This window comes from Pan troglodytes, chromosome 2, assembly GCF_028858775.2.
Source record: "Pan troglodytes isolate AG18354 chromosome 2, NHGRI_mPanTro3-v2.0_pri, whole genome shotgun sequence".
Taxonomy (NCBI): Eukaryota; Metazoa; Chordata; class Mammalia; order Primates; family Hominidae; genus Pan; species Pan troglodytes.
The window spans coordinates 97,337,649-97,362,880 of record NC_086015.1 but is presented as its reverse complement, the minus strand read 5'-3'; the positions used below and the strand labels follow the sequence as shown (position 1 = coordinate 97,362,880).

The window sequence follows — 25,232 nt, the reverse complement described above, 5'->3', positions numbered from 1 at the left end:
CTGCCATTGTTCACCACTGCCTATCAAATACTAAGGGCCTCAGAGAAAAGAGGTCTTACTCACCTTTCATTCAACTTTCCTCTTTTTCTAGTTTAAATGTTTTACATTCTATTTTGACTTTTCTAGTGGTAACCCAAAAGACTTTTAACGTGCACGTGTTAAGAAAAATCTAAGCTAAGTCAATTTTCACCAACTTTCCTAAAAGATACAAGAATCTCGTAACACTCTTGCTTTAGATGCTACTGTTATTGTATATCTGGGTTTTCTTTTGACTTACATTTTTGGACACCACAAAACATTATCATGGTCTTATATAGCCAATGGTGGTTAGGCATTCCCCACATAATATCCCACCTTTGCTATTCATTTTTTTCTAACTCCTATCTTCCATCTTGGATGGCTTTCTTTTTTCCTGAAGCATATCCTTCAGAATTGTTGGTGAAAAACTCTTAATCTCTCTCCCTCTTTCTCTATTTTGCTTTTGCTCTTCAGGAGCATTATTGACTGAATATATTTCTGGATTGATAGTCATCTTTTATATTCCTTTGAACGCTCGTTCTCAAGAGTCAACCCTCTGTCCATCGTTCCTTTGAAAGTAAGCTCTCCATTCTTTCTGGTTGCTATTAAGGTCTTCTCTTTATTTTCAGTGTTCTGCAACTTCACTGTAATGATTTTGAAGCATACTTTCTGAGGAGGCAAGAATTGAAGTTGCTGCAGACCCATATGGATTTACCTCCCACTAACACTTTTAGTACACAGGACAGTATCATTATTCCAATTATAATATTGAGAGGAACACGGCATCAAAGTTGAAGACAGGCAGTTTTCCTTGCAGTTATTTGGAGAGGACAATTTCTTCCTGGTTTACCTTATATGGTGGGTATAGCACTTTGAATCCCAGCTTGATGTAAGTGAATCTTCTATTAGATGCTCTACTTGGGTAGGCTCTGGCTTTGTTTTTTATTCCTTCACTCTCATGAAGCAATAAAAAACATGTAAGTTTTTCATGTTAAGAAAATGTTCTTAGGTCAAAAGCCAGCTTCAGTACGTAATTTACCTTCAAGGTTCCCACTATCTCTTAGGTTTTGCCACTAAGTATTTAAAGATAATTGATGCATTTAAAAATTTTTGTTTAATATTATATCCTACATTTTTAGTTATTTTCTTAAGGGGGGTTGGTTAGGGTACCCAGTCTGTCACACCGCAGGAAACAGAAGTCTTCATCATTTCTATATCCCTTACCTCTATACACATACCATCCAATACCTTGCATTTAGTATGTGCATATTAAATGTAGATGACTTGATTGAAGCATGGCATTATAATAATGAATATTTAAATTATTACGACTGAAGATCAGGGCAGCTTTTCATTAAATTATATATAGTCTGAGTCAAGATTCTCAAGTCAGCATTTTAAAATAGCTTCCAGCAGAATTATTGCTTACACGTAGACTTTATTTGAAATGGTCTTAGGTTGGTTAAACTTTTTAAAAATATGAAATATAAAGTGTCACAATGCAAGTTTCATATATATACTAACACTTACTACATTGAGACAATTTTGTGCTTAAATTGTCAAAAACAACCAAATCTTAATTTTTTTTTCATCTTAACAGGAAAAGGGGCATATTTAACAAATTCCTGAGGATTTAGCATTTGTACATGGCAATCTTTGGTCCAAGGAAAGAAACTGAAATTGGTAGTTTCATTCATTCATTTATTTTAGTAGACCTAACTTAAAAACAATAATCTTGCCTTCTTTCCAGTTTTTCCAATTATTCTTTGGAGCCATAAGCTATAATTTATGATCATTTTCTATGTTCCTCTCAATATTATAATTGGAATAATGATACTGTCCTATGTACTAAAAGTGTTAGTGGGAGGTAAATCCATATGGGTCTACAGCAACTTCAATTCTTGCCTCCTCAGAAGAAAGAATTAGACTGAGGGGCATAAGGCAGAAAAAGAGACCAAGCCAAGTTTAAGACCAAGAGTGGAAGTTTATTCAAAAGCTTTAGAGCAAGAAAGAAAGGACAGTTCACTTGGAAGAGACCCAAGCGAGTACTCTGGAGGTCAAGTGCCCCGTTTAACCTTAATCCTATGACTTTATACACTGACCCACTTCCGGTGTCTTGCACCCCTCTTCCTTCATTCTTCCTTAAGGGTGAGCTCCCCACATGCGCAGTGCCCTCCTTACACTTGGAAGGTGAGCACGCACAGTGTGTTTAGAAACTTGTATGCATGCTCACCTGAGGCTTTCTTCCCTTTTCAGTGGAATGCCCCCAGAAGGTCACACTCTGCCATTTTGTCTCTTTATGCACATGCTTGAGCTCACTTGCCTAATTCCTGAGATTTTATTAGAAGCTGATTACCAATTTCAAATGTTTTTATCTGTTTGGGAAATTGCCTCTCCCTGGTGCCTGTGATGAATTATCACTTTAGTGTGACAACTGTGGAGCATCAGGAAATTGCCTCTCCCTGGCACTGGCTGCCAATTATCATTTTTAGAGAGGCAGTGTGATAACAGCCAAGTCATCGCCTGATGATTGCCTGACATTCCTGGTAGGTGGGGGTTAGCCCTCTCCTGCCCCACTCATGCCTGATTACCTGTAAAAAAAAGTGCTGCAAAGGATAATGGTAAGTTTCTTTAAACTTACCTGGAAGCAATGTTACAAATTCACAAAAGAACAAAATGGCAATAATTAATTTGTTAAAATGTTGTTGACATTAGATTAAAATTCACTTGAGAGTACAACCACTTTCAGATTCTGGTTTATTAAGGACTTGTTATGGACTAGGCCAGTGCTATTTGCTGCAGACACAAAGATAAATAATAATCTGGGCCAGGTGTGGGGGCTCATGCCTGTAATCCCAGCACTTTGGGAGGCCGAGGCCGGTGGATCGCCTGAGGTCAGGAGCTCGAGACCAGCCTGGCCAACATGGTGAAACCCCATTTCTACTAAAGATACAAAAATTAGGTATGGTGGCATGTGCCTATAATCCCAGCTACTCGGGAGGTTGAGGCATGAGAATTGCTTGAACCAAGGAGGCAGAGACTGCAGTGACCCAAGATCACACCACTGCACCCCAGCCTAGGTGACAGAGAGAGACTCTATGTCTAAAAAAAAAAAAAAAAAGGATCTGTCCCTATGCTCCAGGACACTAACGGAGGATGCTACAGAAGTCAGCATTTGTGTATTACTGAGAGACCCTAGAATAGTCAATAGCACAACTACAACAATGAAAACTTGAGTTCAGATCCCAGCTCTGCCAGTTACCTTAGGCAATTTGGTACTTCTCCTTGTCTCAGATAACTCTTTAAAATGGGAATAATAATACCCAACTCACAGAGCTGGAGAGTTAAATAATGGTCATCAGTGATAGTCACAGTTCCTCAGAGCCCTAGGACTTTAGAAAGATTTATATATGAGGATATAACAAAAGTTGTTGGGAGAAAGTGAGAGAAAGAAAAAATAAATAAAAAACAAGATGTTGGAAGCAGAGACTACTAAAAAAAGTTTGAAAAGCAGAGGTTTAAGCAATGTGATTAACACAGTCCTTAGCACATACAAAGTGTTACAAAATGGTTATTATTTTCATTCCCACAAAGAAGATGAACCTAATGCAGGGAGTTCAGAGAAGGCATTCCAGGAAAATTAAATCCTGAAGTATAATCTGAAGGATGAAAAGGAGCAGGGGAAGAGAAAGGAAAAAGACACACCTGTAGAATGTGCAAAAAAGGACTAGAGATGAAGAAGCAGGAAGGAGAGCAAAAGCAATTAAACCAAGAAAGGAGTCTTTTCAGTCTTCTCTACTAACCAGATATCAAAAAGTTATCACTATTGGGCTCAGTGGCTCACATCTGTAATCCCAGCATTTTGGGAGGTCAAGGCAGGCAGACTGCTTGAGCCCAGGAGTTCGAGGCCAGCCTGGGCAACATAGTGAAACCCCATCTCTACAAAAAATACAAAAATTAGCCAGGTTTGGTGGCATGTGCCCAGTTCCAGCTACCTGGGAGACCGAGGAGGGAGGATGACTTGAACCCAGGAAGTCAAGGCTGCAGTGAGCCAAGATCACACCACTGCACTCCAGCCTGAGCAACAGAGCAACACCTTGTCTCAAAAAACCAAAAAAGTTATCACTGACATCAAAGAGATTTTCATGCCTAGAGGGACATAGCCTTCGGCCAGAAAGTTGACTAAGACAATCTACCAAGCTGGGTCATCCTTAGTTAATATGCTAATGTTTTCCCATTTAGAATCCATATTGTTTGCTCTTTTTCTGCCAAGACCAGGACATTAAAAAGGCTATGTTGACAACAACCATGGTGAGTCCATCAATGTGGTAACAGGTGAGAGCAGCTGAACCAACAGAAAGTAGACTCTTTTTTTAAAATCATCCTAAAACATAAGCTTTGTAATCATTCAAAGCCATGAGCCTCTTGGCCCAGAATAAAGGTCATTACTGATCTAAAGAAATTTGGTGTACAAATGCACATTTAGTGCAGCCATCATTTTACATTTTGCTTATAAAAGCTTTGATTAGTATTGCTTCTACATTCCAAATTCAAGCACTGTAGCTAACCTAACTTGGGCTTTAAGCATCAGCATGAAGACATCTGTACTTCTTAGTAAATCATTATCATTAGTCCTACTTAGATGAAAAGCTACTTTACTTGGAACACTGCCTGTAGTTCATTGCCCTTGATATAAGAACAGGAAGATTCTTCTCAACTTCAAACTGCTAGAATATATCAGTTTGCCTTTGGGTTCCTAATCAAATCAACTTTGCTACTATAAATGTGTAAAATATTTATAGCCTACTAATGAGGATAATTTAGGATTAAAATGCCCTCTCTTCAAAATGGTAACCAAATTTGACATTTCCCTTTCATCCTTTATAATACTAAAATTCTATATCCTGAATTAATTAGTATAAGCCTTTTAACTTATAAAAACAATGTCAAAGGACATAGAGTAGAAGTAAAAATAAGTGCTCCTTATAACATACAATTCCACAAAACTTCAGCTCAAATTATAAAAATAACGAGGTAAACTTGTAAAATAACATTTTTGCTGTGATTTCTTATTTTAAAATACAGCAAGCGTCAATAGCTGAGTTTTAACCAGAACTCTAAAACACTGGGCATATTTCCTCCTAAATATACAGTTAACTGATATATTTGTACCAATGCCTAGTACAACTGGATTCACGTTTCTCATAAAAGAATTTTAAATCTATTTCAACAGGGAATGCTCTCATATAAAAGTATAAAAGCAGTCTTCAAACTGGAACATACATGCCTTGGGGATACACACCAATGTTCTAAGGGACAGGAAGGCTTGGACAGTTTCAAAAGAATCCATTTTCAGATCATCAACTTCCTAAAGGAGGAGAACACTTCCAGTGGGGCATCTCCTTTCACATGGTCCTTCACCAACTTTACAAATGACAAGCAAGCTTCCCACACATCTAGAATCTTATTATGGTAGAATGTGCCAGGGTATAGAAACCTCCAGAACATCAAACAAGGGCAGTTCAACACATCAGTGTTTTGGCTGAGGAAATGAATAAGTCAGCCAGGCACAGTGGCTCACAGCACTTAGGGAGGCCCAGGTGGGCAGATCACTTGAGGTCAAGAGTTTGAGACCAGCCTGGCCAACATGGTGAAACCCCATCTCTATTAAAAATATAAAAATTAGCCAGGTATGGTGGTGGGCACCTGTAATCCCAGCTACTCGGGAGGCTGAGGCGGGAGAATCACTCGAACCTGGGAGGCAGAGGTTGGAGTGAGCTGATATCACGCCACTGCACTGCAGCCTGGGAGACACAGCGAGACTCCATCTCAAAAAAAAAAAAAAAAAGGCAACACTGCCTTTTGTAATTGAGATGGTGTCACGTCATTTGCTTTCAACAAAATTAAAAATGGACTTAAAGAGTGCTTACCTAATAGATCTTTAAAATAATGCTTGATGAAAGATCTGTATGTGATCTGAGGCTACAAATCAGGAGTGTGAAGAAACAGTAAAACAACTGTAACACAATTTTCTCTGGGACAGGATCTCACTCTGTTTCCCAGGCTGAAGTGGAGTGGTGCAATCTCAGCTCACTGTAATCTCTGCCTCCCAGGCTCAAGCAATCCTCCTACCTTAGCTTCCCGAGTAGCTGGGACTACAGACATGCACCACCATACCTAGGTAATTTGTTGAATCTTTTTGTACAGACAGGGTTTTCCCATGTTGCCCAGACTGGTCTAGAACTCCTGAGCTCAAGCGATCCACCTGCCTTGGCTTCCCAAAGTGCTGGGATTACAGGCACGAGCCACCGCGCCCAGCCAACATTTCCATCTTCTTATCTGTGTGAACAGCACTGGCATCTATAAAAACAGAACCATCACACAAAAAACAGACAGAATTGATGCTGAACTCTGCCTCTTCTAGTAGTAAGTAATATTTATTCGGGGAAGCCTGTATTAGTTGTTTAAAAAAAGAATTAGCTTTAAAAGAAAAATTATTAAGAAAAAAATTGTAAATTTTGTAAATATTGTAAAAATTGTAAATGTTGACTTGTTACTTTTAACAAATATTTGTAAACCTGTGTACCACTTTGGTTCTAATAATAATATTAATGAAAAAGTCACTTGAAAAGACTTTTTGGATTGTCCAATACTATACCCTCTTCTCACATGTGGCTATGAACACCTGAAATGTGGCTAGTCTCAACTGAAATGTGATGTAACTGTAACGTAACCAATTTTAAAGACCTGTAAAAAAAAAAAGAGAATGTAAAATATCTCGTTATTTCTATTTTGATTACATATTGAAACAATATTTTGAATGTATTGGTTCAATGTATTATTCAAATTAATTTCACCTGCTTCTACTTTTTAAAATGGAACTACTTAAATATTTAAGGGTATATATATACTTCACATTATATTTCTACTGGAAAGAATTGCCTTGGAACCTTATAGTCTATTGACATCAAAAATTATTTTAAATGTATATGTTTTTGTTGCAGAAAAGTATGACAGGGATATCTACATAAGACTCTCAAGTATAAAGGTAAACAATAAAAAATACCTATCAGGCTTATCAGCATTCATATTATCTGACAGATTTGTATTTGCAAAATGTTGAAGTTTTGTTCCCAATCACCTGCTAGAATTAAATTGCTGAAAAAAATGTTATTTATACTGACTTCCTCAGCAAAAATTTCCATTCTTCTCCATAGCATCTCAGTTTTCAGGCTTCCTGAGTTTGCAAACTCAGTCTTACGTTTCTCCCCATATATACTTTCAAAATTCTCTATAACATACAGATATTAAAAAGTTGTCAAATACTGAAAGGAAAGCACACTACCTGGACAAGCACACTGCAGCAGAGCTATTGATTTGCCTCCAGGAGCAGCACAGAGATCCAGAACCTTCTCCCCATCCCTTAATTCCAGAGCCAACACTGGGAGAAGAGAAGCAGCATTTAGGAGATAATATTTTTTCAGGTTTCCAATTTGGTGTCTTTCTGAAGGGATTCGGCCCGGAGTTCTGCTAAGGTAACACTTCATTGATTTAGGATAGTTGGGTAAAGATCCCTGAAAGAGTGTGTGATAGCCCTTCAAATGTAAATCCTTTTCCAGTTCAAAAGGATAATTGAATCGGTTAAGCAGGACAGCATATTGCCAGCATGATGGAGATGTTAGTATCTCCCTAGAAATAGAAAAAGAGAAAATAAGAGAATATTAATATGATACATACCAATACAATTTTATATTACGAATCAGGTGAATGTGGTCCTAGTTTTACACTTCACTTACCTGTGATTTTAAGAGACAGGATCAGTATTCCTGACTCTTCCTTTTGCCTCATGAAGCTCTGACAGGACTGAATCCAGCATTGTTATGATCCTGTCTTTATTTTAAAAACTGGTATTTCGTTCATTGTGGCTTTTCAAAAACTAACTGTGATCACTGAAATATTATATTATTGAGGCAAGAGAATAGAGTCTGAAGACAGGGAACCTAAGGCCATTTCATGCTGACTTCCGAGAACTAAATTGAAAGGAAAACCCTAACTTTCCACTGAATCCAGCATTGTTATGATCCTGTCTTTATTTTAAAAACTGGTATTTCGTTCATTGTGGCTTTTCAAAAACTAATTGTGATCACTGAAATATTATATTATTGAGGCAAGAGAATAGAGTCTGAAGACAGGGAACCTAAGGCCATTTCATGCTGACTTCCGAGAACTAAATTGAAAGGAAAACCCTAACTTTCCATCATGCCTAAGTAACAAAAGAACCAGGCGCTACTCCCTTTGCAAACCCCCACATTTTCTGCATGGCAAATGGGAAATTGAAAGTACCTCTAATTTGTTGCTTTTGGCAACCAATCACACGCTTGCATAGAAGTGGAACTTTGTAACTTCACTTTAGTCTCTGGTTGCTGTCCACAACCAATCAGATATTTGCACAGGAGTGTAACCTTTGTAACTTCACTTCAGCCTCCGTTTGGTTGCTTTCCCCAACCAATCAGACTGATTGTGGGCCACCACATCATTTACATGAGGTAAGCACCAAGTGGCCAATGGAAAACCTCTAATGGGTATTCGGACCCAAGAATATTCTGTATCTGGGGCCCTTGTGGCCATTCTCACACTGTGGAGTGTACTTTCAGTTTCAATAAATCTCTTCTGTTGTGGCATTCTTTCCTTGCTTTGCTGTGTGTTTTATCAGATTCTTTGTTCAAAACTCCAAGAACCTGGACAACTTGCAGTCAAGACCCTCTACTGTTAACATTATGATTACTGAGGTTTTTGAGGCTTAAATTCTGCACCAGAGAGGTATGCCTCAGCTTACACTCAGCTTAGTCCCTCCCTGCAGTACATCTTGGAAAAAAAAAAAAGGCAGCCTGCCTTTAAATACCTCTAAGTCTGTCAAAATGAACCCATCACTCTTTGCACAAGGAAGTGTTTTTCTTAGAGACAATATTCAATTTCTTAGAGACTATTAATATTAGAGGGAAAAGTATTATCATAAAAGGGTGTTAGAGGGAATGAGTGTTTTCTTCTGATGAAGATAAAAGGTATGGAAAACTAACTACAGTGAACTCTACAGTAATGGAGTTAATGAGGCGATGAGTGGCTCAGATGATAAAAAACCAAGGATGATTTAAAAACCACTTATGGATTGATGGTGCAGGCTTTCCCCCAGCAGCTTTACCCTGTTAAATTTGCATTCGGTCCAAGAGTTCCATCTCTTGACAATCACAAACTCATATCAACTGACAGTTGATCCAGCAGGAAATATTTAATTTATTTACTAGCTGACCTTTCTAGCTGAGTTATTTGGGAGCCTCATTAACTATGGTCAATTAAATAAATTCCAGCTGCTACACACCCTGGAGTTGCCTATGTGAGGAATGGGTGGATTGAAGTGTAACACCTGCGACTGGAAGCGTGCCATGTGAATTTCAATTTAGGGCTAATACGTGAAACTGCTTTCTCCTTTCACTGCCTCTTACTATGGATGGTGAATCACAGGAGCCTGGCATATCTGTTTCAGCTATTTTGGAGGATGACAACCTCTTTCCTTAAGAAAGAGGTTCGGAAACTTAATGTGCATCAAGGGTCTGTAAGACAGACTGCAGGGACCTAGCCAGAGTTTCTGATTCAGTAGGTCTGAAAGAGAGCCTGAAATTCGTAGCTCTAGCAAGTTTTCAGGTGATGCTGACGCTGTTGATCCCCAGGACCACACTTTGGGGGAGACTGCTTTAAAACTGATCCCAAAGGGAAATCTGCAAATGCCACTATTATAAGTCTTACGGCAGTTCATCTTAATCTTACCTCCAAACAGGCTGAAAAATCTATCCAGTGTTGAGTCATGTGTAATAAAAAAATGATCAGAAACACAGTTATAGAGAAGGAGCGGCTTGGCTTGCATCATGTGCCTACCCATCAGCTAAAAAGGAGTAGAACACTTTCAATTAGTTAACATCAGACAGGACAAATCTCTATTCGTTCTTCTATTTTTCTTCAGAATTTTCAAAGCTATCTTGAATGTTTATTCTTTCAGATGAACTTTGGAATAAAAGTTCAGTTAAACATAATTTATACAATATTTGTGTATGTAGACAGGTAGAGATATAGTAACCTTGCCTAGGATTATATTAAATGCTTTAAACTTGGAGAGATTTCACATCTTTATTGCAGTCAATTTTTCCAATCCTGATCACAATATGTTTCTCCATTTATTCACATTTTCTTTCCTATCTCTTAGAAAGGTTAAATCCTGCATGTTTCCTTTTAAGCTTATTGTTTAAGAGGATTACTAATTCAGGAACAACATTAGCTTTTGTATATTATCCAATATGTTAAATCTTGAAGGATGAGAAGAAATTATCTGTAGGAAGAAATGAGAAAGGAAGTTTCAGGACAAAGCCAATACCACATGTACAAGCACACAGGAATGAGAAAGAACAGTGCATTTTAAAAATTAGTAGTCTGATGTGGATCATGGCAGAAGATTACCAAGTATAATATGATAAGGTTTTTGAATTTTAACTTCTAAGTGATGAGAAGCCATTAAAAAACTTTAGGGGGAGAGAGCCCCAATCAGATTTAAAGACATGTACTGAGGATTTTTGGCAAGATGGCCCAATAGGAACAGCTCCGGTCTGCAGCTCCCAGCAAGATCAACGCAGAAGGTGGGTGATTTCTGCATTTCCAACTGAGGGACCCGGTTCATCTCATTGGGACTGGTTGGACAGTGGGTGCAGCCCACAGAGGGCGAGCTGAAGCAGGGTGGGGCATCGCCTCATCAGGGAAGCGCAAGGGGTCGGGGAATTTTCTCCCCTACCCAAGGGAAGCCATGAGGGACTGAGCCTAAGGAACCATGCACTCCAGCCCAGATACCACGCTTTCCCCATGGTCTATGCAACCTGCAGGCCAGGAGATTCCCTTCGGTGCCTACCCCACCAGGGCCCTGGGTTTCAAGCACAAAATTGGGTGGCTCTTTAGGCAGACACCGAACTAGCTGCAGGAGTTTTCTTTTCCATACCCCAGTGGCGCCTGGAGCACCAGCGAGACAGAACCGTTCACTCCCCTGGAAAGGGGTGCTGAAGCCAGGAAGCCAAGTGGTCTTGCTCAGCAGGTCCCACCCCCATGGAGCCCAGCAAACTAAGATCCACTGGCTTGAAATTCTCACTGCCAGCACAGCAGCAGTCTCAGATCAACCTGGGATGCAGGAGCTTGGTGGAGGGAGGGGCATCCGCCATTACTGAGGCTTGAGTAGGCGGTTTTACCCTCACAGTGTAAACAAAGCCATCAGGAAGTTTGAACTGGGCGGAGCCCACTGCAGCTCACCAAGGCTGCTGTGGCCAGACTGTCAGATTTTTCCTCTCTGGGCAGGGCATCTCTGAAAAAAAGGCAGCAGCTTCAGTAAGGGACTTATAGATAAAACCCCCTCTCCCTGGGACAGAGCACCTGGGGAAAGGGGCGGCTGTGGGCACAGCTTCAGCCGACTTAAACATCCCTGCCTGATGGCTCTGAAGAGAGCAGCGGACCTCCCAGCACAGTGTCTGAGCTCTGCTAAGGGTCAGACTGCCTCCTCAAGTGGGTATCTGACCCCCGTGTATCCTGACTGGGACACACCTCCCAGTAGGGGCTGACAGACACCTCATACAGGAGAGCTCTGGCTGACATCTGGCAAGTGCCCCTCTGGGACAAAACTTCCAGAGGACAGAACAGGCAACAATCTTTGCTGTTCTGCAGCCTCCGCTGGTGATACCCAGGCAAACAAGGTCTGGAGTGGACCTCCAGCAAACTCCAGCAGACCTGCAGCAGAGGGGCCCAACTGTTAGAAGGACAACTAACAAACAGAAAGGAATAGCACATCCACTCAAAGACCCCACCAGCCAAAGGTCACCAACATCAAAGACCAAAGGGGATAAATCCACAAAGATGGGGAGAAACCAGTGCAAAAAGGCTGAAAATTCCAAAAACCAGAATGCCTCTTCTCCTCCAAAGGATCACAACTCCTCGCCGGCAAGGGAACAAAACTGGATGGAGAATGAGTTTGACAAATTGACAGAAGTAGGCTTCAGAAGGTGGATTATAACAAACTCTTCCAAGCTAAAGGAGCATATTCTAACCCAATGCAAGGAAGCTAAGAACCTTGAAAAAAGTTTAGACAAATTGCTAACTAGAATAACCAGTTTAGAGAAGAACATAAATGACCTGATGGAGCTGAAAAACACAGCACGAGAACTTCATGAAGCATACACAAGTATCAATAGCTGAATCAATCAAGCACAAGAAAAGATATGAGAGATTGAAGATCAATTTAATGAAATAAAGTGAGAAGACAAGTTTAGAGAAAAAAGAGTAAAAAGGAATGAACGAAGCCTCCAAGAAATATGGGACTATGTGAAAAGACCAAATCTACATTTGATTGGTGTACCTGAAAGTGACGGGGAGAATGAAACAAGTTGGAAAACAGTCTTCAAGCTATCATCCAGGAGAACTTCCCCAACCTAGCAAGGCAGGCCAAAATTCAAATTGAGGAAATACAGAGACCACCACAAAGATACTCCTCGAGAAGAGCAAACCCAAGGCACATAATTGTCAGATTCACCAAGGTTGAAATGAAGGAAAAAATGTTAAGGGCAGCCAGAGAGAAAAGTTGGGTCACCCACAAAGGGAAGCGCATCAGACTAACAGTGGATCTCTCGGCAGAAATTGTACAAGCCAGAAGAGAGTGGGGGCCAATATTCAACATTCTTAAAGAAAAGAATTCTCAACCCAGAGTTTCATATCCAGCCAAACTAAGCTTCATAAGTGAAGGAGAAATAAAATCCTTTACAGGCAAGTAAATGCTGAGAGATTTTGTTACTACCAGGCCTGCCTTACAAGAGCTCCTGAAGGAAGCACTAAACATGGAGAGGAACAACCAGTACCAGCCACTGCAAAAACATACCAAATTGTAAAGACCATCGACACTATGAAGAAACTGCATCAACTAACGGACAAAATAAACAGCTAGCATCATAGTGACAGGATCAAATTCACACATAACAATATTACCTTTAAACAGGCTAAATGCACCAATTAAAAGACACAGACTGGCAAATTGGATAAAGAGTCAAGACCCAGCAGTGTGCTGTATTCAGGAGACCCATCTCACGTGCAGAGACACACATAGGTTCAAAATAAAGGGATGGAGGAATATTTGCCAAGCAAATGGAAAGCAAAAATAAGCAGGAGTTCCAATCCTAATCTCTGATAAAACAGACTTTAAACCAACAAAGATCAAAATAGACAAGGGCACTACATAATGGTAAAGGGATCAATGCAACAAGAAGAGCTAACTATCCTAAATATATATGCACCCAACACAGGAGCATCCAGATTCATGAAGCAAGTTCTTAGAGACCTACAAAGAGACTTAGACTCCCACACAATAATAGTGGGAGACTTTAACACCCCGCTGTCAATATTAGACAGATCAATGAGACAGAAAATTAACAAGGATATTCAGGACTTGAACTCAGCTCTGGACCAAGCAGACCTAATAGACATCTACAGAACTCTCCACCCAAAATCAACAGAATATACATTATTCTCAGCATCTCATCACACTTATTCTAAAACTGACCATATAATTGGAAGTAAACTCCTCAGCAAATGTAAAAGAATGGAAATCATAACAAACAGTCTCTCAGAACACAGTGAAATCAAATTAGAACTCAGGATTAAGAAACTCACTCAAAACTGCACAACTACACAGAAACTGAACAACCTGCTCCTGAATGACTACTGGGTAAATAATGAAATGCAGGCAGAAATAAAGATGTTCTTTGAAACCAATGAGAACAAAGACACAACATACCAGAATCTCTGGGACCCATTTAAAGCAGTGTGTAAAGGGAGATTTACAGCACTAAATGCTCACAAGAGAAAGCAGGAAAGATCTAAAATTGACAACCTAACATCAAAATTAAAAGAACTAGAGAAGCAACAGCAAACAAATTCAAAAGCTAGCAGAAGACAAGAAATAACTAAGATCAGAGCAGAACTGAAGGTGATAGAGACATGAAAATCCCTTCAAAAAAATCAATGAATCCAGGAGCTGGTTTTTTGAAAAGATCAACAAAATAGATAGACTGCTAGCCAGACTAATAAAGAAGAAAAGAGAGAAGAATCAAATAGACGCAATAAAAAATAATATAGGGGATATCACCACTGATCCCACAGAAATACAAACTACCATCAGAGAATACTATAAACACCTCTATGCAAATGAAATAGAAAATCTAGAAGAAATGAATAAATTCCTGGACACATACAACCTCCCAAGTCTAAACCAGGAAGAAGTCGAATCCCTGAATAGACCAATAACAAGTTCTGAAATTGAGGCAGTAATTAATAGCCTACCAACCAAAAAAAGTCCAGGACCAGATGAATTCACAGCCGAATTCTACCAAACGTACAAAGAGGAGCTAGTACCATTCCTTCTGAAACTATTCCAAACAATAGAAAAAGAGGGAATCCTCCCTAACTCATTTTATGAAGCTAGCATAATCTTGACACAAAAACCTGGCAGAGACACAACAAAAAAAATTAAATTTCAGGCCAATATCCCTGATGAACATCAATGCAAAAATCCTCAAAAAAATACTGGCAAACCAAATCCAGTAGCACATCAATAAGCTTATCCACCACGATGTCAGCTTCATACCTGGGATGCAAGACTGGTTCAACATATGCAAATCAATCCGGCCTGCAGCCTCCCTGCCCCTCCTGCAACACCCGACTCCAGTATTCCCCTGGCTCGCCTGGCCTCCATGGCTGACAAGGAAGCAGCCTTTGATGACGCACTGGAAAAATGAGTGATCCATAAGGAGTACAAAATATGGAAAAAGAACACCCCTTTTCTTTATGATTTGGTGATGACGCAGGCTCTGGAGTGGCCCAGCCTAACTGCCCAGTGGCTTCCAGGTGTAAGCAGACCAGAAGGGAAAGATTTCAGCATTCATCGACTTGTCCTGGGTACACACACACATTGGATGAACAAAAACATCTTGTTATAGCCAGTGTGCAACTCCCTAATGATGATGCTCATTTTGATGCATCACACTATGACAGTGAGAAAGGAGAATTTGGAGGTTTTGGTTCAGTTAGTGGAAAAATTGAAATAGAAATCAAGATCAACCATGAAGGAGAAGTAAACAGGGCCCGTTATATGCCCCAGAATCCTTGTATTATCACAACAAAGACTCCTTCCAGTGATGTTCTTGTCTTGGACTATACAAAACATCCTAAACCAGATCTTTCTGGAGACTGCAACTCAGACTTGCGTCTCCATGGACATCAGAAAAAAGGCTATGGGCTTTCTTGGCCAAATCTCAGTGGGCACTTACTTAGTGCTTCAGATGATCACACCATCTACCTGTGGGACATCAGTGCTGTTCCAAAGGAGGGAAATGTGGTGGATGCAAAGACCATCTTTACAGGGCATACAGTAGTAGTAGAAGATGTTTCCTGGCATCTGTTCCATAAGTCTCTGTTTGGGTCAGTTGCTGATCATCAGAAACTTATGATTTGGGATACTTGTTCAAACAATACTTCCAAACCAAGCCACTCAGTTGACGCTCACACTGCTGAAGTGAACTGCCTCTCTTTCAATCCTTATAGTGAGTTCATTCTTGCCACAGGATCAGCTGACAAGACTGTTGCCTTGTGGGATCTGAGAAATCTGAAACTTATGTTGCATTCCTCTGAGTCACATGGATGAAATATTCCAGGTTCAGTAGTCACCTCACAGTGAGACTATTTTGGCTTCCAGTGGTACTGATCGCAGACTGAATGTCTAGGATTTAAGTAAAATTGGAGAGGAACAATCCCCAGAAGATGCAGAAGACGGGTCACCAGAGTTGTTGTTTATTCATGGTGGTCACACTGCCAAGATATCTGATTTCTCCTGGAATCCCAATGAACCTTGGGTGATTTGTTCTGTATCAGAAGACAATATCATGCAAGTGTGGCAAATGGCAGAGAACATTTATAATGATGAAGACCCTGAAGGAATATGGATCCAGAAGGACAAGGGTCCTAGATATGTCTTTACTTCTTGTGATTTTAGACCCCCATTTTTTTCTTCTCAACCCTGAGAGTGATTTAACACTGGTTTTGAGACAGACTTTGTTCAGGTATCCCTCTATATAATAGGTACCACCAATAATGCTATTAGCCCAAACAGTGGGTGTTTTCTAAATATTATTGGGGGGGGGGGGCTTGATTCAGCAAAGCCACAGACTTACGTTGAAATTTTCTTCAGGAATTTTCTAGTAACAAACCCTGGTCTAAAGTAGCTACAGAAATGAAAATATCATGTGTGATTATTTTTCTTCTCATGCTATATCGCCAAGTTTTTCAGACTCATTTAAGTAAAGGCTAGAGTGAGTAAGGAATAGAGCCAAATGAGGTAGGTGTCTGAGCCATGAAGTATAAATACAGAAAGATGTCACTTTTATTCAGGAAATAGGGAAGATTCAAGTCATATAGATTCCTACCTGAAAATCCTGACACCTGACTTTCCAGGATGCACATTTACACACGTAGACCAGTTTCTTCTTGGTTTGTTCAGTTAAGTCAAAACTACATGTTCCTCTTTCCCCATATATTTTTGCTCATTAGTGTATTTCTTGAGCTGTTTTCATGTTGTTTCTTTCCTGTCTGTGAAATGGTGTGGCTTTTTTTTGTTTGTTTGTTTGCTTTTAACTTGAGACCACCAAGTTGTAAAGATGTATGTTTTTACCTGACAGTTATACCACAGGTAGATTGTCAAATTGAGAAGACTGAATCAATAACTTGTATTTGTTTTAAAAATTAAATTAATCCTTGAAAAAAATAAAAGTAATCCATCACATAAACAGACTCAATGACAAAAACCACATGATTATCTCAATAGATGCAGAAAAGACCTTTGACAAAGTTCAACACCCCTTTATGCTAAAAACTCTCAATAAACTAGGTATCGATGGATCATATCTCAAAATAATAAGAGCTATTTATGACAAACTCACAGCCAATAGCATACTGAATGGGCAAAAACTGGAAGCATTCCTTCTGAAAACCAGCACAAGACAAGAATGCCCTCTCTCACCACTCCTATTCAACACAGTATTGGAATTTCTAGCCAGGGCAATCAGGCACGAGAAGGAAATAAAGGGTATTCAAATAGGAAGAGAGGAAGTCAAATTGTCTCTGTTTGCAGATGACATGATTGTATATTTAGAAAACCCCATCGTCTCAGCCCAAAATCTCCTTAAGCTAATAAGCAACTTCAGCAAAATCTCAAGGAACAAAATCAATGTGCAAAAATCACAAGCATTCCTATATACCAATAACAGACAAACAGACAGCCAAATCATGAGTGAACTCCCATCCACAATTGCTACTAAGAGAATAAAATACCTGGGAATACAACTTACAAGGGATGTGAAGGACAGACAGCCAAATCATGAGTGAACTCCCATCCACAATTGCCACTAAGAGAATAAAATACCTGGGAATACAACTTACAAGGGATGTGAAGGACCTCTTCAAGGAGAACTACAAACCACTGCTCGAGGAAATAAGAGAGGACACAAACAAATGGAAAATACTTCCATGCTCATGGATAAGAAGAATCAATACAGTGAAAATGGCCATACTGCCCAGAGTAACTTATAGATTCAATGCTATCCCCATCCAGCTACCATTGACTTTCTTCACAGAATTGGAAAAACAAAATACTTTAAACTTCATATGGAATCAAAAAAGAACCCACATAGCCAAGACAATCCTAAGGAAAAAGAACAAAGCTGGAGGCATCATGCTACCTGACTTCAAACTATACTACAAGGCTACAGTAACCAAAACGGCATGGAACTGGTACCAAAACAGATATATACAACCAATGGAACAGAACAGAGCCCTCAGAAATAATACCACACATCTACAACTATCTGATCTTTGGAAAACCTGACAAAAACAAGAAATGGGGAAAGGATTCCCTATTTAATAAATGGTGCTGGGAAAACTGGCTAGCCATATGCAGAAAACTGAAACTGGACCCCTTCCTTACACCTTATATGAAAATTAACTGAAGATGGATTAAAGACTTAAACATAAGACCTAAAACCATAAAAATCCTAGAAGAAAACCTAGGCAATACCATTCAGGACATAGGCATGGGCAAAGACTTCATGTCTAAAACACCAAAAGCAATGGCAACAAAAGCCAAAATTGACAAATGGGATCTAATTAAACGAAAGAGCTTCTGCACAGTAAAAGAAACTACCATCAGAGTGAACAGGCAACCTACAGAATGGGAGAAAATTTTTGCAATCTATCCAACTGACAAAGGGCTAATATCCAGAATCTACAAAGAATTTAAGCAAATTTACGAGAAAAAAACAACCTCATCAAAAAGTGAGCAAAGGATATGAACAGACACTTCTCAAAAGAAGACATTTATGCAGCCAACAAACATGAAAAAATGCTCATCATCACTGGTCATTAGAGAAATACAAATCAAAACCACAATGAGATACCATCTCACACCAGTTAGAATCATGATCATTAAAAAGTCAGGAAACAACAGATGCTGGAGAGGATGTGGAGAAACAGGAACACTTTTACACTGTTGGTGGGAGTGTAAATTAGTTCAACCATTGTGGAAGGCAGTGTGGCGATTCGTCAAGGATCTAGAACTAGAAATACCATTTGACCCAGCAATCCCATTACTGGGTATATACCCAAAGGATTATAAATCCTTCTACTATAAGGACACATGCACACATATGTTTATTGCAGCACTATTCACAATAGCAAAGACTTGTTACAAACCCAAATGTCCATCAATGATAGACTGGATAAAGAAAATGTGTCACATATACCCCATGAAATACTATGCAGCCATATAAAAGGATGAGTTCACGTCCTTCACAGGGACATGGATGAAGCTGGAAACCATCATTCTCAGCAAACTATCACAGGAACAGAAAATCAAACACTGCATGTTCTCACTCATCAGTGGGAGGTGAACAATGAGAACACATGGACACAGGGAGGGGAACATCACACATCAGGGCCTGTCGGGTGGTGAGGGGCTGGGGGACGGATAGCATTAGGAGAAATACCTAATGTAGGTGATGGGTTGATGGGTGCAGCAAACCACCATGGCATGGGTATACCTATGTAAGTAAACTGCACATTCTGCACATGTACCTCAGAACTTAAAGTATAATAATAAAAAAAAAAGACAAGAACTTATTGCAGACTGAGGCAGAACTCTTCAGAAATTATTCTATCTCATTCTTTAGTGACTAGACAAAATAAGGCCTAAATAGAACAAACGAAATTTTTGATCTTTCATGATCTACACCCAACCCTACTGAACTATATAGATTTCTTGTAACAAGTTTCTTTAAAATTTACTGATCTCCACATGCCCGGCCCCCAACCTCCCTGAATAACCTTTCCTCTCTCACCTATCTGTTCTCAACTTAGGGAGTTTTATCTCTCCAACGAAGTCTTTCCACTTACCACCTGGTTCACATCCTCCACCATACTCTGATATCATTATTAATAAATGTTACTGATTGGATGTGTACAATGTTCATTTTGCATGTTTATATCATAGAACCATCACAACAACCTTGAGAGAGGCAGCTCTTACTCCTATTTTAGAGGTTAACTGAGGCTTTTAGAGATTTTGGCAACTTACCTGAGGTCACATTGCTAGTACACAGAAGTATCTGATTCAAAATCAGACTGACTTTAAAGTCTAACAGAAGTGATTCCCAAAGTGTGAGACCCTGGTACTACAGCACAGAGCTACAAAGGGGGGCAAGAAAGAGAATTTTACCCCAACCCTCACTTAGTGCAGGTGGCCGTGACCTCCCTGAAACCCTCTTCTGTCTAACATTGAAATCAGCTTGTCACATCCTGCCTATAGAAGCAGCTGCAACAGACCAACTCTTGAAGGGACTGCTAAGGCTGCTCAGGCTGGTGCTTCCTAGCCCTGAGAAAGCAAAGCTGTGTATTAATATGATTTTTACAGTTCCCCTTGCATACACCTGCCACTGACCTCCATTCTCCTCCCCACAACACACATACATACAACCCTCCTGTGCCTGCACTGGGTGGGTTGCTAACCTGGGGCTGGAGGGAAAGTGGCTTCCGAATCCAAAGCTTTTATGGATGGGCAAGTAGCTTAGCAGGCAGCAGAGGGAATGTATGTTAGATGACTCTAGAAAACAGCGGCCAGGTGCCACACTCCAGGCCTTTTCCCAAGATTCACAGTTAGTCTGAAGCGGCTCCATTTACTGGTCTTCCAGGTGAGAAGAAGTGCAAGTACCTCAGTAGCCAGCAGAACTGGAGACATACAAGGTCAGTGACCTGCAAATTTGCTAGTGCATCACTGATATCATTTTGAAAAAAAACACATTTTAAGTTGACATTAAAATCTCACCATATGTTTAAAGGATGCAATTTCCAGCATACTGTAAAAATTGACATTTTAAAATACAAATTATACTGCCTTTAGTATGTGCCCAGTGGAAACTAAATATCATAATGATTTTGATACCCATCATCATCCATTTAAAAATTCATAGACTGACTCATCTTTAACAGGTGGAAATTTTATGCTGCTCGTTTTCCTCTTTTATTTACATTCTACTTCATATAACTTTATCTTAATATATTTTCATGCTTGAAATCTTTTTATCACCCTATCATGCTTCTCTAGCCCCCACATATACACATGTGTATGTACTAAATTTGTTTTTCCTGTGGTCTTAAATCTCTAAGTGTTAAAATGGTAACTTCTGGATTCAGGGATCAATAATATTATTAGTACAAAACCGATCAAAACAACTTATAAAAGTAAAAATTGGTAAGAAATGGATACTTAATGAAATGAGCTTTTGTTTCCATATATCCATAAATGAATATTACTTCTTACTATAATAAAATCAGTCAGGATTCAACATCATTTTTATGCCTATTTTGTGTTTTTTATAAAAGCTGAGAAAAACCTTCAGTTAAATAAGTGGATGAGAATTAAATATATTTTGTTATAGCAATGTTTCTTACTTTGAATTCTTTTGGAGTTATATCCCCAAATCACTTAGCAACCTATCATCAAAAATGTCTTAAATGAATTGATAGCTGACATCTCAATCAAGGCTCCTTTACTTTTGTTGAAAGCAAAACTTGGAAACCACCTGACTTGTCAGAGAATCTGTTAGTCATTTGCTTTCTCACACTGACACTCCAATAGTTTCTGGCATATGGAGGTTTTGAATACCTGGAGGAACATAGCATAGAAGCCAGAATGGTGCAAGTGTGCCTTTTTTTTTGTGAAAAGGGTGAAGGGAAATTGGAGAAAGGCAGGTTGGGAAAGGAGAATATGTGCCCCCTTATGTACAGAGGGGCAGAGTAATTTTCTGAAAGAGAATACATGAAAGTTGAGGATGTGAAAACTGACTGCGGTCACTTGCCTGAGCCTACGTACCCCCTTGAAAAGTCTATTTCTCACTCATTGTTGCTCCTGCCTCCAACATGCTAAGTCTGTTTTGTCTTCTTTTTTTTAGAGACAAGGTCTCACTCTGTCACCCAGGCTGGCGTACAGCTGTGCGATCATGGCTCACTGAAGCCTCGACCTCCTGGACTCAAGCGATCCTCCTACCTCAGTCTCCCAAGTAGTTGCGCCTACAGGCACACACCACCACACCCAGCTAATTGCTTATTTTTTCTAGAGATGAGGTCTTGCTATATTGCCCATGCTGGTCTTGAACTCTTGTCCTCAAGCAATCTTCCCGCCCTCAAGCAAATCTCCTGCCTTGGCCTCCCAAAGTGCTGGAATTACAGGTGTGAGCCATCGTATATTATCTTCTTGTCAACATTCATTCATTCTCTAAAAATACACCGTCTGTCAACTATAGGCTAGGCACATCTATTTACTGATAATGATATAAAATAAGCTTAAATTCCTAAGAAACAAAAGAAAAATAAATTCCTAAGAAACAAAAGAAAAATTCCTAAGAAACAAAAGAAAAATATTAAAACTGACCAAAAAAAAAAATTAAGTAAAACTAGACAGATGGTACACAAGAATAACTGAATTTTGAGAAACAGTTAATGAAGCTAAACTAATATATCACACTGTGTGTCACCCTGCCTGCTTACCCATTTCCCTAACTCATTTATATGGGAGCCTTGACTTATTTTTCTCCTTGGCTAAGTGCCTGGGGCCTAAATCCCGGAGTAAATGAATAAAATTGGAGTTCTGATTCAAGGCTCTCTGAACTACTTACTATTTTAACAAAATTAAAGCATTAAAAAATTAAAAGCTAGTTAAGTTAAAATTTTGCAAAACTGTATAATGTATCATTTGGATAATGTTTATTATTTGATAGTATAATTTTCATTCAACTTTTCTGTGACTTTATTCTTTTTTGCTACTACTCTACTCTCCACCCTACCTTCCGTCCTAGTGACGAAGATGAAAAACATCATTTAATCTAGAAATTGTTAAACACAATTAATATAACCCTGTAGATTACAGAACCTATTTACATTTCCATAGCTAAAAAAGAGAAATTCCTTGATTTAGTGCTATTATTATCCACTAGAGGGTGCTCATTCAACTCTTTTAAAAGTTAGAAATGAAAAACAAATCAATTTATGGAAATGCACCAAAGTATGTTTTTGAGTCATTTTATTTTTACTCCTCAGAGATGCTAACGAAGAGCTGATGGCTTCCTATTCTATTTTGGCAATGGCTCTTCCTTGTATCTCACAGAAGGGCAATTTATGTCCAGATTTGTTATTCACTGTACCTCAGATAGGAAATCCTTTGCGTTTCTGGTGGAACATCAAAAGGCTAAAAATCCTGAACATAAGACTCCTTCATACTACGGGATCTGAGCATACATTTGGAAGGATGCAACTCCGGACCCTTCACAGCAGCACAGATGGTATAGGAAAAGGCGTGGACTTTTAAGTCACAGGACTGAATTTGCCACAACTACAAGATACCTATCAATTGTTCTAACCTCTGACTTTAAAGTGTCTAAAAGTTACCTCTTCACAGAGATTTGCACAGATTAAGGCTGAAAATGTGTGTAAAGCCAACATATAGGACAATATAGAAATCTAGATACTGGTTCATTTCTCTCTTTCTTAACCACCTCAGTCTACATCCTTCACAGATTATGGTAATATTATCAGGTTGTGTGTGTGTATGTGTGTGTGTGTGTGTATTTTTTTTTCCTCTCTGTATGTGAACTCTCGGTCAGTGAGGAGAGTGTCCAAAAAAAAAAAAGATGTTGCAGACAGTTCAGACTTATATGTTCTGTTTGTTTTGCTTTCTATAAAGTACATGTAAAATTTCCACAGTTAATAAATATTTCTAATTAATGCTTATATTAATCATACATTTATTAAGTATCCATTAATTATCCAATTAATCATACATGTATTTGAGGGCAGGATATATACAGTCCACTTTTGTATTCTCAGTGCTTAGCACAATGCCTAGTACACAAACACTGACAAAACTGGGAATAAGCAGAAGACTTGCCCAAGTCTCAAGGTATTGGTTCTTCAAAACCCTCCCTTGTCAAGAAAAAGATAAGCAAGTTAGTAAATTATGACGATAAAACCTTGAAAGAATCACAATAGCTCTATCAACAAAATGCAATGGATACACGAAGGGCAAAACTAATTTTGCCAAGGGACATACAGAAGGCTTGATGAAGTGGTTAATCATAGCAACAAAAATAATGCTAATGCATATGAAGTCCTTACTATACGTCAAACAACATTCCATTCACATTGTATATACACAAATTCATTTTATCTTCCCAAATGATTATATGAAATAGATACTATTTTTTCCCCATTTTACAGACGAGGACAATGGAGCACAGAGATATTAACTCACCTAGGTCATATGCTACAAGATGCAGAGGTGGGATTTGAACCCACACTACTGCACAGAAGGAGAAGGGAAAAAGGCATTCCTAGCAGAAGAACAGCATAGCCAGTCCCAAAGGCATGAAGGAGCCTGCCCAGAAAGATAAGATTTTTAGTCCAAACATAATACTGCAGACTTCTGGGGAGCAAAGGTTTGTACTCAAGGTGTGACACAATGGAATTTGGTAGCACTGAGAAACAGCATGACAGAGTGGGTAAAACAAACTCTCAAGGCTCTTCAAAGTGTTAGATGTGTATACTTGGGCAAGTTAAAGTGTGAGATGTGTATACTTGGGCAAGTTACTTAACCTCTGTGTGCCTCAGCTTTCCTATCTATAAATGGAAATAACTATTTCAGAAGGTTGTACATAGGATTGTTATTATTCATAAAGTGATTACAACATTGACTGGTACATAGTGCCATAAAAGTGGTTGCTAAAATAAGCAAACAGGTAAGTACTAAACATGGCTGTTGCAATATGCCAGATAAGAGATTGGGAAGGTCTAAGTGAATGGCAGCAGTAGAGAATTTTTTTAAAAAGATCCAAATTAAAAGGGGGCAGGGTAGTTGAGTCTCAAAGACAACTCTCACTTCTGACACCAATTACAAGTTCAGGGATTCCAAGGATGACTCTCAGGTTTGATTATTCACTGGGACACAACCGAACTCACTGAAAGCTGTTATAATCACAGTTATAGTCACAGTTTATTATAATGAAAGCATACAGATTAAAAACAATCACAGGAAGAGACTCATAGTGCAGAATTCACAACAATTCAAAGCATGAAGCTTCCAGTTGTCCTCTCCAACGGAATCATCAACGAGGTCAACTTTTGCTGGCAGTAATGTATGACAGTATGCACAAGAGTATTGCCAACCAGGGACACTCACCAAAGCCTTGGTATCCACTTTTTATTGGGGCTTGGTCACGTACATATGATTGACTGTCCATACAGCTTTTGGTCACAAGCCCTTCTGGATGTTGAGTTGACACCTGTGGTCCCCAGGCCTCAACATAAATCACATCGTTAGATTATCAGGTGTGACCTCAACACCCAGGTAAACAAAGACACACTTATCAGGAAGGATATTCCAAGGGCTTAGAGATCGCCTCCCAGGAGCTGAGGGCAGTTGCCAGACCTATTTTTATATAAGGTTCATTTTTTACTACAAAGGTAGTGAAGGTATAGAGAAGAAAGGAGGAAAC

At 39.2% G+C, this 25,232-nt stretch overlaps 1 protein-coding gene and 1 pseudogene across 8 annotated transcripts in view; one reads left to right on the top strand and one right to left on the bottom strand.

The window, feature by feature from the left end:
- NSUN3 (NOP2/Sun RNA methyltransferase 3) overlaps positions 1–25,232 on the bottom strand; it is a 71,939-nt gene that overhangs the window by 42,750 nt on the left and 3,957 nt on the right. For 4 of the 8 annotated variants that reach the window (XR_010155656.1, XM_516606.7, XM_063806928.1 and 1 more), the window contains exon 3: positions 7,364–7,707. Coding sequence is in view for 6 of the 8 variants with exons in the window: in XM_516606.7 (XP_516606.4) it covers positions 7,364–7,707 (344 nt within the window). In the remaining 2 variants the exon portion in view is untranslated. Of the gene's footprint in view, positions 1–7,363; positions 7,708–20,196; positions 20,462–23,992; positions 24,116–25,232 lie in introns of those variants that run through there. The other 4 variants (XR_010155655.1, XM_063806927.1, XM_063806924.1 and 1 more) reach the window with 3 other exon arrangements.
- On the top strand, positions 14,838–16,220 carry LOC100614656 (histone-binding protein RBBP4-like; annotated as a pseudogene).